The 14,137-nt window shown below is 37.6% G+C and overlaps 1 protein-coding gene across 1 annotated transcript in view; it reads left to right on the top strand.

The window, feature by feature from the left end:
* The window catches only part of RAPH1 (Ras association (RalGDS/AF-6) and pleckstrin homology domains 1), a 100,756-nt gene that overhangs the window by 76,708 nt on the left and 9,911 nt on the right, over positions 1-14,137 (top strand). The window contains 3 exon segments of the mRNA XM_045480835.1: positions 8,053-8,151; positions 9,174-9,294; positions 13,686-13,828. Coding sequence (XP_045336791.1) covers positions 8,053-8,151; positions 9,174-9,294; positions 13,686-13,828 — 363 coding nt within the window.

Raw genomic sequence — 14,137 nt, 5'->3', positions numbered from 1 at the left:
CTCTCTGCCCCTCCCCTGCTTGCACTCTGTGTGTGTGTCTGTCTCTCTCAAATATAAATAAACATTTAAAAAAATAAAAATAAAAGTTCAAGATAATTATGGAGATGACTTAAGTTTTCCTCATTGGTTCCATCTTAGTTACCTCTTGGGTAACTACTTATGTCTACATGTTTATGTCATTGATTTTTCTTTTCTCTGAGAATTGTCAGTTGAGTTTGGGGGTAGAGTTTTCATTGCTTTGGTAAAATTAACTGTATTGTAATGGTACCCCTTTATTAAATAATCCTTTCCTGGAGAATACGACTGTATCATTTAGGTTATAGCAACAAATAATTTTTTAAAAGTCATTACAAAGTAGCTCAATCCAGTAGTTTTCAAAATAAAGTCCAAGCTCCCTGGGAGTCCCTGAAACTCTGTCAAGGGGCCTGTGGTGTCAAAATTACTATTCCGGTAATGCTGAGATGTTATTTGTCTTTTACACTCTCATTCTCTCACAAATGCATTGTAGAGTTTTCTAAGAGATTACATGACATGTGATGATAATTTTGCTGTCTTAGGTAATGGAACATATATTTGTATACTTTTGTATTTTAATTTTTCTCAGTTTTAATTTCTTATAAGGTAAGTATCAGTAGACATAACCCCCATATAAGTGAAAGTTATTTAGGGGTCTCATAACATGAAGACAGTAAGAGTTGGTTATTTCAAGGAGTCAGGGCTGTAAGAACCGAAATTTCTTCCTTTTTCCCTATTCCATCTTCTGCCTTATCAGCTTATCCTCAGGCTGGCTTACTTCACAGGTACAGATGACCACTGTAGTTCTAGGCATCACCTGGATGATGGATCCATGATGCAGTGGATCTAGAAAAATCCAGCAGCAGAAGAGGGACTATTACTCCCTGTATTTGTCTGAGAGTGAGGAAATATTTCCCAGGAGCTACCAACAGTCCTTCTCTTGAGAATCATTGGCCTGAGGACATGCGTACCTTTTTTTTTTAATTATTTTTTAAGTTGAAGCACAATTATCAGATGGTGTTTTAATACTTTCAGGTGTACAATATAATTCAATAATTTATACATTTCTTCTTGCTCATTAAGAAGAATGTACTCTTAATCCCCTTTATTTCTCCTGTCCCCCCACCCATGCCCCCTTAACCACCAGTTCTATGTATTTAAGAGCCTGTTTTTGTCTTTTTTTGTTTGTTCATTTGTTTCTTAAATTTCACATATGAGTGAAATCCTATGCTGTTTGTCTTTCTCTGACTTATTTCACTTAGCACTATACTCTCTACGTTCATTCATGTTGCAGATGGCAAGATCTCATTATTTTATGACTGAGGAATACTCCTCTGGGGGTGTGTGTGTGTGTGTACACACACCATGTCTTATTTATCCATTCATCTATCAGTGGACATTTGGGTTGCTTCCATAATTTGGCTATTGTATATATTGTTACAGTAAACATAAGGGTGCATGTATTTTTTTGAATTAGTGTTTTTGTTTTCTTTGGGTAAATACCCAGTAGCAAAATTACTGTATCATATGGTAATTCTATTTTTAATTTTGAGGGGAAATTCCGTACTGTTTTCCATAGTGGCTGCACCAGTTTGCATTCCCACCAACAGTGCACAAAGGTTCCTTTTTCTCTATATCCTAACACTGGCTATATCATATGTTTTCAATTTTAGCCATTCTCACAGTTGTAAAGTGATATCTCATTATGGTTTTAATTTGCGTTTCCCTGATGATGAGTGATGTTGAGCATCTTCTGTGTCTGTTGGCCATATGTATGTCTTATTTGGAAAAGTTCTGTTCAGATCCTCTCCTCATTTTTTGATCAGATTATTTGTCTTTTTGGGTATTGAGTTGTGTAAATTCTTTATATACTTTGGATATTAACCCCTTATTTGACACATCATTGGCAAATATCGTCTCCCATTTGTAGGTTGTCCTTTTGTTGATGATTTCCTTTGCTGTGCAGAAGCTTTTTATATTGGTGTGGTCCCAATAGTTTGTTTTTTTTTATAATTTTTTTTAACATTTATTCATTTTGTGGGGTAGGGGCAGAGAGAGAGGGAGACAGAATTAGAAGCAGGCTTCAGGCTCTGAGCTGTCAGCACAGAGCCTGACATGGGGCTTGAGCTCACAAGCTGTGAAATCATGACCTGAGCTGAAGTTGGATGCTTAACCGACTAGCCACAAGGGTTTATTTTTTTTTCTTTTATTTTCCTTGCCTGAGGAGACATACTCATAAATATGTTGCTAGAGCTGATGTCCAAGAGATTACTGCCTGTGTTTTCTTTTAGGAGTTTTATGGTTTTCAGGTCTCACATTTAGGTCTTTAATCCATTTTGAGTTTATTATTGTGTATGGTGTAAGAAAGTGGCCCAGTTTCATTCTTTTACATGTAGCTGTTCAGTTTTCCCATCACCATTTGTTGAAAAGACTGTCTTTTCCCCATTGTATATTCTTGCCTCTTTTGGCATAGATTAATTAACCATATAAGCATGGGTTTCTTTCTGAATTTTATATTCTGTTCCATTGATCTATGTGTCCTTTATTTGTGCCAGTAATACTGTTTGATTACTACAGGTTTGTAGTATATCTTCAAATCTGAGATTATGATACTTCCAGCTTCATTGTTCTTTTTCAAGATTGCTTTGGCTATTTTTGGTCTTTTGTGGTTTCATACAAATTTTAGTATTATTTGTTCTAGTTACATGAAAAATGCTGTTAGTATTTTGATAGCAATTGCATTAAAGCTATAGGTTGCTTTGGGTAATATGGGCGTTGTAAGATTTGTTCTCCCAATCCATGAGATTGGACTGTCTTCCCATTTCTTTGTGTCATCTTCCATTTCTTTATCAGTGTTTTATAGTTCTCGTAGTACAGGTCTTTCCTTGGTTATGTTAATTCCATTTATTTTTGGCTTAGCCTAATCAGAATGCACACCCTAAGATGAGGGATTGACAGACTTCCAAACAAAATTGAGGCTCTTTCAGAAAAGAAGTAGGGGAGAAGAGATAGCTGTGAGGAAGGCAACAAACAGTGTCTCTTACAGCCAGAATTAATTATGACCACTATTATTTTAATCCCTTTTGCAGCTCACAGAATTCTTAGGTCAGGAATATTTTTGTTCAGAGGAGTTGTTCGCTAGCTTATATAGTAATTTATGTACTTCATATTTGCTTTTAGTGAAGTGTAGGTTAAGCTGAATTCATATATTTATATTGCCTACCTATTTATATCTAAAAATGTTCAAGGTACTGAAATAAACCATACCGCTAGGCACAAATAGTAGTAAAAATAATGGCTGTCATTTATGGAAGAACTCTAGGGTAGCAGACACTGCGCTAGAAGCACCGCATGACAGTGTCACACAGATCTGTTCTAGAGTCCCCATTTTTCAGATATGGAAACTGAGGTTTAGAGGGATCAATGTTCTTGAGACGACACAACTGTTAGTATTTAAGACCTGCCTTTTTTTCCTGCAAAATCTGTACTAGATTTTGCCTATGTAAGTATTTTTATTCTTGGGCATATGAGTTCTAACAAACCCAAAAATGCTGCCACACAGGATCTACACAAATGTAAATATTTATAGGGTCTGATTCTACTTATCACCTTTGGGCTATAATGACTGAGTCAGTTCTTCCAGTAAAATGCAGGATACAGGAAATATAATACACACTTGTAGAAAGTAATAAAGCACATTGTTTAGTAACTAGTTTATTTTTTTATTTTTTTAATGTTCATTTATTTTTAAGAGAGAAAGACACAGAGTATGAGCAGGGAGGGGCAGAGAGGGAGACACCGAATCCAAGGCAGGCTCCAGCCTCCGAGCTGTCAGCACAGAGCCAGATGTGGGGCTCAAACCCACGAAACATGAGATTATGACCTGAGCAGAAGTCCAATGCTTAACTGAATGAGCCACCCAGGCGCCCCTTAGTAATTAGTTTTTTGTTGTTTTTTTTTTTAATGTTTATTTATTTTTGAGAGAGACAGAGACAGAATGCAAGTGGGTTGGGGCAGAGAGAGGGGGAGGCACAGAATCTGAAGGAGGCTCCAGGCTCCGAGCTGTCAGCACAGAGCCTGATGTGGGGCTCGAACTCACAAGCTGTGAGATCATGACGTGAGCTGAAGTCGGACGCTCAACCAACTGAGCTACCCAGGTGCCCCAGCAATTAGTTTTTTTAAAGGTATTAATAAAAATGATGGGAAGAGTTTACTCATGAAATATGACAATGAGGGAATAAATAGGACATACGTTATCTATTATCTGAAAGAGCTCCGTACATGTTGGATACATGTGTATGCGTGTATATACGTTACTTAAAGGAAACTTACATTTCTAAAATACATATACCATGGTAATTGTTGGAATATAGCTCATCTTACCCAGGTCTAAATGTTTATTCCTAAAGAAATGAGGCAAAGTAATCTATTTTAGTATGTTAGGTAAGAAGGAAAAAATGGTTAATATTTAGAGGTGGAATATGAAAATGAACTTCAAACACCATTATTAAAAGAAAGATGTTATATGATAATGGTGGAAGTAGTAGGATTGAGTGTTATGTATTTTGTTTTTTAACTTCTTACATGTTAGTGAGAGAATTAATTTTCAAGCCTATTTGTGTTTCCAAAGTAATAAATGGGTAGTATATATTCATTGGTTTTCCTTTGGCACTTGGACTGTGATTTTAGAGCATTACTTTTACTTAGTTTTAAGAATTACCTGTCTCGGGGCACCTGGGTGGCTCAGTCGGTTAAGCATCCAGCTGGTTCAGGTCATGATCTCGCAGTTTGTGAGTTCGAGCCTCGTGTCGGGCTCTGCTGACAGCCTGGAGCCTGCTTCAGATTCTGTGTCTCCCTCTCTCTGACCCTCCCCCATTCATGCTGTCTTTCTGTCTCTCTTAAAAATAAATAATCATTAAAAAAAAAAAAAAGAATTACCTATCTCAATCGAATTTTTGGCATAAACAGAAAATTAATCTGATAGTACAATAGTAATCCGGAATTTCCTACTGTATTCTTAAATATTTTTATTTAATTCTCACATTTTTCCTTTGTTTTTTTTAAGTGTATTCATTTTTATTTTGAGAGAGAGAGTAAACAATTTGATTATATATATATATATTTTTTTTCTTTGCAATCTTTAAGAATCTAAATGTTAAGCTTTTGGTTTTTGACAAAGAATGTTTCCTCCACACTTGCTCCTAGCTCTTGTGTGATGTTTACAGTGGTGGAATGTTAATGGGGGAAAAAGAGGAGAGAGGCATCATTTTTTGGAAGAAGATATCACCACATAAGACAGAAGTATGACATTATAATTAAAGGTACAGGCCCTGGAATGGATGGCATGGTTTCAAATCCTAGTTCTTTCACTAATAAGCATGAATATGTGAGCAATTTGGAGTACTGAGCCTCAGTTTCTCTTCATTTGGTGAAGATAGTAATATGTAACTCATCAGGTTTTCCTGAGGAGGGAATGCACTAATTAATATATGTGACATATTTAGCATAATGGCGGGTATGTACTAAGTGCTCAATAAATGCCACTTTATATCTCTACACCCAACATAGGGCTCAAGAGCCCCATGACTCCTGATCAAGAGTCCCATGCTCTATCAGCTGACCCACCCGGGCACCCCAATAAATGCCAGTTTTAAGAAAATAATATTTTGGTGGAACAGGCAACTGCCTGAGGTATTATTGCGGAGCCTGGGTGACCGTAATGAAGGCTATAGAAGGATTGTCTCTATTACGTGGGAAGTTAAAAAAGAGAAGTTATGAGGTCCAAAAATGAACTTTAAACTAGCAGGTAATCTGCAGATACTCAAATAATCATATCCATAGTATTCTTCAGGGTGTTATATGGATTCCCAGGTTAGAGAAATGAGAGGATGGAGGATTGTTTCTCTTTGATTTTCTCTGATATTTTATTGATAAAAATACTCCCTTAATGTAGAGAATGAGTAGAACACAAACGCTCAGGCAGGGCCACTGCTGCAGTTGAATGCCCATGCGTGGTAGGTAGCCCTGCTCTCGGGAAATGGAAGGAATCGGTCAAGAACAGTTTGTGAATCACCAGAGGGGGTGGTGGTAAAGGCCAAGTGCCACCTTGTAGACCTTTGTTCAGATTTCCACACCGTGTCCTGTAGGCAGTGCCTGAGTGAAGCAGGAGATGGAGAACAGCTACTCTTCAAGAGCTAGCTGGCAATACTGAAAAAAGCTCTTTTTAAGTCATCCCATTTTATCTTTTTTTTGTTGTTAATGTTCATTTTTGAGAGACAGAGACAGAGTGAGGGGGGAAGGGCAGAGAGAGAGGGAGACACAGAATCCAAAGCAGGTTCCAGGCTCTTGAGCTGTAAGCACCGAGCCCGATGTGGGGCTCAGATTCATGAACTGCGGGATCATGACCTGAGCTGAAGTTGGACGTCTAACCGACTGAGCCACCCAAGTGCCCCATCCCATTTTATCTTCTGCATGGACTGTGACTTCTTCTGTTTTGCTCACAGTATATCCCAACACCTACTTAAAGATTTGGCTAACAGTTCTTAATATTTCTGTTACATGAATGAATGAGATAGAATTCTTCTTTCTTATATGGAAAATACATCTCCTCTACCTGTCCTCCTTTACTTTTTCAAGATTGCTATGGTGGTTTATTATAATGTAATTTAATAAGGATGAGGAAATATATGCCAAGAGAAGGCCGTGGAACCTATAGAATTAGGAGAGAAAATTGTTAAGTATTGTTTTGCTAACGTCTTTTTGCTGAGGACTTATTGTTTAAAACTTTGACTATAGCCTTTAGTAACTAAATTGGTTTTGGTATTAAATGTTTTATTATAGGAGCTGAGCTTTCTAAAGCAATGCATAGAATAAAATAAATGGATTTAAATTCCTCACACTGTAGACCAGAGAGATGGATCTTTTTTTTCTTTTGAGAGAGAGAGAGGAAGAGAGAGACTGATGTGCATGGGGGGAGGGGGAAAGGGAGAAAGGGAGAAAGAGAATCCCTAGCGGAGAGTCCTTTGTGGGGGCTTGATCCCACAACCGTGAAATCATGACCTGAGCCAAAATTTAGAGTCAGATGCTCAACCAACTTATTTTATTGATCTCATGGGTTCCCACAACAAATGTGGTTAGAGAATCTTTAAAGCCTCTCATAATTGAACATAATTGTAAATATTTCCCCAGGTAAAATATAGCCATTTCAAAGTTTTTTTCAGAATAACTGAAAAAAGAAGTAATAAATTAACAACCATTACATCCAGAACCAGTGTGATTTGGGGCTTTTCTTTCCAGGTTGTGGCCCAGTAGAGTTAAAATTCCTTCAGTCCATTCTAGCACTTGCATTGCGTAGTTGGTCTGGTCAGTCATCTCCCATCCTAGCTGCAAGTACAGCTTGAAAAGTACATTGGATTGTGAAAACTCATTCTGATGATGCAGTTGAAAGGCTGCTCATTCCTTGGAGGGTACGTGCGGTGGGTAGAAGGGGTGCAGGGCAGTGCTCAGTCCACAAAGGGGGCACCACTGCACCAGGTGTGAGCACCCACTTCTGTCTTAGGTGCTGTGTCCTGCACTTCACCCACTCCACCCATTGGTTCACCTCCACAGAAGCTCTAGAAGCTTTACCGAAGACGCTCTCATTTGGAGTCTTCTGAACTCATGATTCCAATGGGTTCAAAGTGAAATCAAAATTTTCCCTTTCATAGTCTTACAGATGAAGAGTTATATTGATTTGTTAACCCTGATGGCCTCTGTTTCTCTGAAATACAGAAGGTATTTGGGAATTAGCCATGACATGAAGGTATTTTTTACCTTGCATATATCTTGACCTAAAATTTAACATAAGTTTCTTTGTAGTTTATTTTGTAAAAATACTTATGGGCCATTTTATTTGGCCTTATGCCCACATAAGAGGTTTAAATTATTTTCGGACATTACTCTAATGGCCTATAACTTGTCAGGGTATGTTTCAGCTTTGATAGAGTTTTTCTTTAGTTCTCCAGGGGACTGAATTAGACTTTGCCTTTAATATTGCAGCACCCACAGATCCAGAAGAAATCTCAGTATATCAAGTACCTTTGTTGCGATGATGTGAGGACCCTGCATCAGTGGGTTAATGGTATTCGCATTGCAAAGGTAGGGTGTTTTTGTTTCTGTTTTGTTTTTGGTTTGATGATAGAATATGATGAGGTGTTTCATGTGGTTTTGATTGTCATGACAATTCTAATCATTTCATGTTTATGATTTTGTCAGTGTTTTCTGAGTTTTATGTTTGAAATGTCTTCTTTCCTTGGTGAGGAGATAGACATTTAACAGTTGGTATCCATGAAATCATACTGCTGGTAAAAGTGTAGCATCAGACTGATTTATTTTGGCTCTGGAGAACACATTACATGATTCTTCTGTAGCAGAGTTTAGCCTAAGTCAAAGAAAGTTTTTGAAGATTAAATTGCTTCAAGGTGGGAGTAGGGGGATGAATAAGCAGGACACCAGATTTTTAGGTCAGTGAAAATATTCATACTCTGTGTAATACTGTAATGGTGAATACATGTCTTTATACATTTCTTCAAACCCCATAGCATGTACAACACCCAGAGTGAACCTAAGGTAAACTATGGACTTTGATTATAAGGTGTTAATGTAGATTCATTGATGGAAACAAATGCACCCTCTGGTGGAGAATGTTGATAAAAGAGAGATGGTGCATGGGTAGTAGCAGGGGCATATGTGAAGTTTCTGTACCTTCCTCTCAATTTTGTTGTGAATCTAAAACTCTTTAAAAAAAGGAAGTTCTTGAAAAAAATTTTAAGGACATCTTGAAGATTATACATAATACATGAAGGAATATTTTTGCCCATTAAGTAAAATAAAATTTATTACAGCTATAAAATCAGAGTTGCCTTAGGAATAACAAAAAAAAAATCTTTATATTGATAAGGAATATGAATGAAGTGTTAAGTTATTGGTATCTTTATTAAAATGAAAAATAAGAGTAGATTATAATTTACTGGTAATAAAATAACTTTTGAAGTATTTATAGGTATTAATTTTAATGCAAACTATGAATCAGTAAACAGAAATGCATCCCCCTGTCTTACCTCACCCATCTGTATCATACCCAGTAAAGTTCACGTCACCATTTACTGCCTTCTGTTTAGTATGGGAAGCAGCTCTACATGAACTATCAAGAAGCCTTGAAGAGGACAGAGTCGGCTTATGATTGGACTTCCTTATCCAGCTCCAGCATTAAATCAGGATCCAGTTCTTCGAGCATCCCAGGTAGTTTGAAACACTGAAAGCACTATTTACTGCCAATACGAAGATATCTCTATGAACTGATGGCAGACCTGGTTATTTCAGCATGGTTGTTAAAAGCAGAGCTATACCTAATGTCTAAATTATAAAATAAATTTTTTGGTGATTAGAGGGGACAATATCATGGGCTAGATCACAAATGTATTTGAAATGGAACAGCAGTATAGAGTTGTAAATTCAGGAGTGTTTTTATATATTTGTAAAGTTTATTTAAAACTCAGTCATAGTAGGGCACCTGGGTGGCTCCATCAGTTGAGTGACTCTTAGATCTCAGCTCAAGCCATGACTTCATGGTTTCGTAGTTAAAGCCCCACATCGGGCTCCATGCTGACAGTGTGGAGCCTGTTTGGGATTCTCTCTCTTCCTCTTTCTGCCCCACCCCCTATGCTCAAGTAAATAAATGGAAAAAAAAAAAATCATACTGCCAAAAAACAACTGTTGATTCATACTCAGGGGTAGAAAAGTTCCTTGGAGAAAGTCTCCATACTGAGAATCCATGATGAAATTCCCTCCTTCCCCAGAGGATTCCTGACATTTCAACAGAGTGGAAATAACTAGAATTAGTTCAGTATCACAGTTAAGGAGGCTGTTTAAGTCATCAAACTTAACTAAAGTTTTCACAGAAAATCAATGATACTCAAAAGGTACTTGTTTTCAGATCCCACATCCTTAAAGTATGTGGTGATCACACCTAAAAATGCTTCTTTTCCCTTCAAAATATTTCATGAATATGAGTAACTATGTCCTCTAAAAGCAGAATGTTTTTATTTGTTCTTACATATTATGAAAGAAATAATGACTTTAAGAGATCTTTGAAAAAAAAAAACCTCTCATTATTTATTAGTACAACATATGAATTAATCTTTTACTGTGTTTTTACCAGGCTATGTGTATATGCTTTAAGAAAATTCTACTTTTCAGAATCTATTTTACTTTAGGATAAAATAAAAACATGGACTTTTATTTTATGTACTTAAAATAAAATTTTAAGTTTATTTATTTATTTTGAGAGAAACAGACACAGTGCAAGTAGGAGGGAGGGAGAGGGAGACAAAGAATCCCAAGCAGGCTCCATGCTGCCAAGTGCAGAGCCTTTCGTGGGAGTAAACTCACGAAACTGGGAGATAGTGACCTGAGCCGAAACCAAGTGTCAGACGCTTAACCCACCTACTTGCCCCAAAATACGGGCTTTTTAAAAAGAAGTATTTGACTAAAAAGTTGTATGACTTTATTTCATCTCTACGAAACAAAATGAGAATGTGTATACACATCGGTTAGTATACATACATATATTTCCTAGTACTGTCCACAGAGAGGGCTAGGAGTGGTGACACCCCAGTGGCAGTGAAGTGAAAATGCAGAGAGCCTAGATCTTGGTTTTCTAATTCCATTTTCCAGAACAAAAGAACTAGGGCTCTTTGGCAGATGGCTGATTCTAGGGCTGTGGCAGAGAATAAGAGGAGCCTGGAGCAGCTTGTAATGAAGGAAGTGCTCAAAAAACACAGTGATTAGTCTGTGCAAAGGGACACAGGAGCCACCTGAGAGAGTGTCCAGGGACCAAAGCTGTAACAGTTGGAACAACAAAATAACTAAGATCATAACCCAAATTATAAAATAAACAGCCATCAGTCCATATGGATATAAATTCTTGAATAAATAAATGGGGAAGAGACAGATCTTCTGGATGGAAGAGTTCTAAGTGGTTTGTGCAGACACTCTTCCCTCAAGGAGATGGAGCTTAATTCCCCCCGTAAGTGTGGGTTGGCATAGTGACTTGCTTGCCAAGAGGATGGTTAGGTGTGGGGGAAGGGGAGTAACTGTACAGTGCAGAAACCTGACAAAAACTAGCTCAGCCAAGTTGTCAAGGTCAGTGTCTTCAGTAATATGTCCTGTTGATAGCATGTACCCTTTACATAATGTGATGAAATTGGCACTTTGCCTCTCTTGGTCTTCTTCCCCAAATTTCATAACTCAATCTAATCAAGAGAAAAACATCAGACAAAATAATAATTGAGAGACATTCTCTAAAATACGTGACCTGTTACTCCTCAAAACTGTCAAAGTCATCAAAAACAAAGGAAGTCTGAGAAACTGTCATAGGAGACATGACAACTAACTATAAGTGAAGTCCAAAAAAAGCTTGTGGAGTTTAGTTAACAGTGACGTATCCGTGTTGGTTCCTTTATTGTGGCAAATGTACCAGGGTAATGTAGCAACTTAATAATGAGGTAAATTGGGTGCTAGGTGTGCAGGAACTCTGCTAGCTTTGCAACTCTTCTATAAATCTAAAACTCTTGTAAAAATGTTTATTAAAAAGGGAAGACACTTTTGAGACAATGGATTGAGAAAGACAAGGTAAGAATATGTCACAAGTAAGATTTTAGAAAAAGAAATTCAGGGAAAGATTGAGAAAACAGATGCCATAATATATATATTTTTTAAATTTATATAGCATTAATGCAGGTTCTTCCACACATTTTATGACATGGTGTGGTGTCTTTTCCTAGTCCAGCATCATCCCTTCTTATACAGTGTGTTAAGTATTATGCAGCCTTGTAAATATAAATTGCAAAATCATGTGCATTCATGCTGAAGAGAGCTCAAGGATTCACATATTCCAGCCTCTTATCTTACAGGCTGTTGTCCTGAATAGCAGTTAAATAGGGACATACGCTAGTGAAGTTGCAACTTTTTAAAAAACATTCAGCAATTACACAAGAAACAAGTGTTGGTGAAGTTATGGAGAAAAAGGAACACTTGTGCATTGTTGGTGGGAATGCAAATTGGTGCATCCACTGTGGAAAACAGTATGGAAGTTCCTCAAAAAATTAAAAATAGAACCAGGAATCACACTACTGGATATTTACCCAAAGAATACAAAAACACTAGATCAAAAGGATATATGCACCCCTATATTTATGGCAGCATTATTTACAATAACCAAACGGTGGAAGCAGCCCAAAAGTCCATTGATAGATGAATGGATAAAGAAGATGTGGTATACACACGCGCACACACGCACACATAATGGAATATTATTTGGTTATAAAAAATGAAATCTTGCCATTTGGAAGAACAAGGATGCAGCATGAGAACATTAGGCTAAGCGAAATAAGCCAGAGAAAGACAAATACCATATGATTTCACTCATGTGGAATTTAAGAGACAAAACAAACGAACAGGAAAAAAGAGACTCAAACTAAGAAACAGACTCTTAACTATAGAGAACAAACCTGCTGGTTACCAGAGAGGAGGGGTGGGGGAGCGGGGGGATGGGTGAGATAGGTGATGGGGATTACAGAGTACACTTACCATGATGAGCACTCAGTAATGGGTAGAATTGTTGAATCACTATACTGGACACCTGAAACTAACACTGTATGTTAATATACTGGAATTAAAATTAAAAGCTTAAAAAACACTCAGCAATTAGATGGTGGAGAAAGAAGAAAACAGAGTAGGTTTTATCTCATAGCTTATATTTTTGCCTTGAGGATATGTCCTGACTTTATCCATAGGAGTTTGTGGCTGTTATCTGTGTACTTCTTTGGCTACCTTGGCTGGACTTGATTAATAAAGCAATCTGATAATAACCCCCCCTTCACCAAGTATTGGATGGGACTACTTTAACACCTGAATCTCCATCATTGAGCTAGGTGCTTCCTTCTGCATGGTTATCTTGCCTGACTTGGGGTCCAGTGACTTAATCTCCCCAGTTCCCTGGATGTCAGATTGCAGTGTACCCTTCACCATACCCAGCTCCCTCGAAGAGGTGTTCTTGCCTTACCAGGAGGCCAGGCTGCAGTGTGGCTAGCTGCCTTGTGGTGCCAATACCTGAATCCCTAGAAAACACTTCTCACACAGGTGTAGTTCCTAAGTACTAGTCACTGCAGGCAAAAAAGGAAGTAGACTTCATGTATGATCTGAAGTTGTAAGTGAGAACTCTCTAGGATGGTCTGAAGCAGGGGTGTATACAAAGATTGAGTCTTGGTGTAATGAAGATGTGATTGGAAAAAAAATTCAACTCCTCTATTGGTAGTTTACTGATTCTCTTAATTGCTAGGAGTTCTTACAAGAAGTTTTCAGGATACCAGTAATGTTACACGAACCTTTCATTGTAATGGTCAGCCTGTCATGGTGAACTATTTAAAAAGAATCAAGATTTCCTATTAGCCCTAAGATAAAAATTTTCTAGTGGAAGGTCCAGACAGTGTTTATATGAAATGAGTTTGAGTAAAAGTAACTTGTTGCACTGTGGCATAGCATCTTGTCTTGTGTAAAAGAGCTAAGTGTGCACATTCACATTGTCACAACAATGACTTATTTGATCCTATATTTGAAAATCTCTTTTAAAGAGTCTCAGTCAAACCATTCGAACCAGTCTGACAGTGGAGTGTCTGACACTCAGCCAGCAGGACATGTCCGCTCCCAGAGCATTGTGAGCTCCATCTTCTCTGAAGCCTGGAAACGGGGCACTCAGTTAGAAGAGTCCAGCAAGGTAGGTAACACACTTGTGTTCATTGATAGGAAGAAATCTGTTTGACGTTTCATGGGTTTAGTTTGTTGCTCTTTTATTCCTTGGTTAGGACTCTCTGGGCCCTATTTCAGTATTCTTACTTTGACTTCTCCTCAAAAATGAGTATCTGTCACTTGACTCTAATGCCCTAAGATCTCAAACTAGCAGTTTAACGACTTTATCAGTGGCTCACATTTTTAAGAAATAACAATTTCTTCTTTTTCACCCCTTAATCAGTTTGGATGGAGTAACGCCATTTAGTGCCAGTGCCCTAATTTTGTTCCAGAGAAG

Source organism: Leopardus geoffroyi, chromosome C1 (genome assembly GCF_018350155.1).
Source record: "Leopardus geoffroyi isolate Oge1 chromosome C1, O.geoffroyi_Oge1_pat1.0, whole genome shotgun sequence".
NCBI classification, from domain to species: Eukaryota; Metazoa; Chordata; class Mammalia; order Carnivora; family Felidae; genus Leopardus; species Leopardus geoffroyi.
The sequence above is the reverse complement of the archived record's forward strand: the minus strand, read 5'-3'. Positions and strand labels throughout refer to the sequence as shown.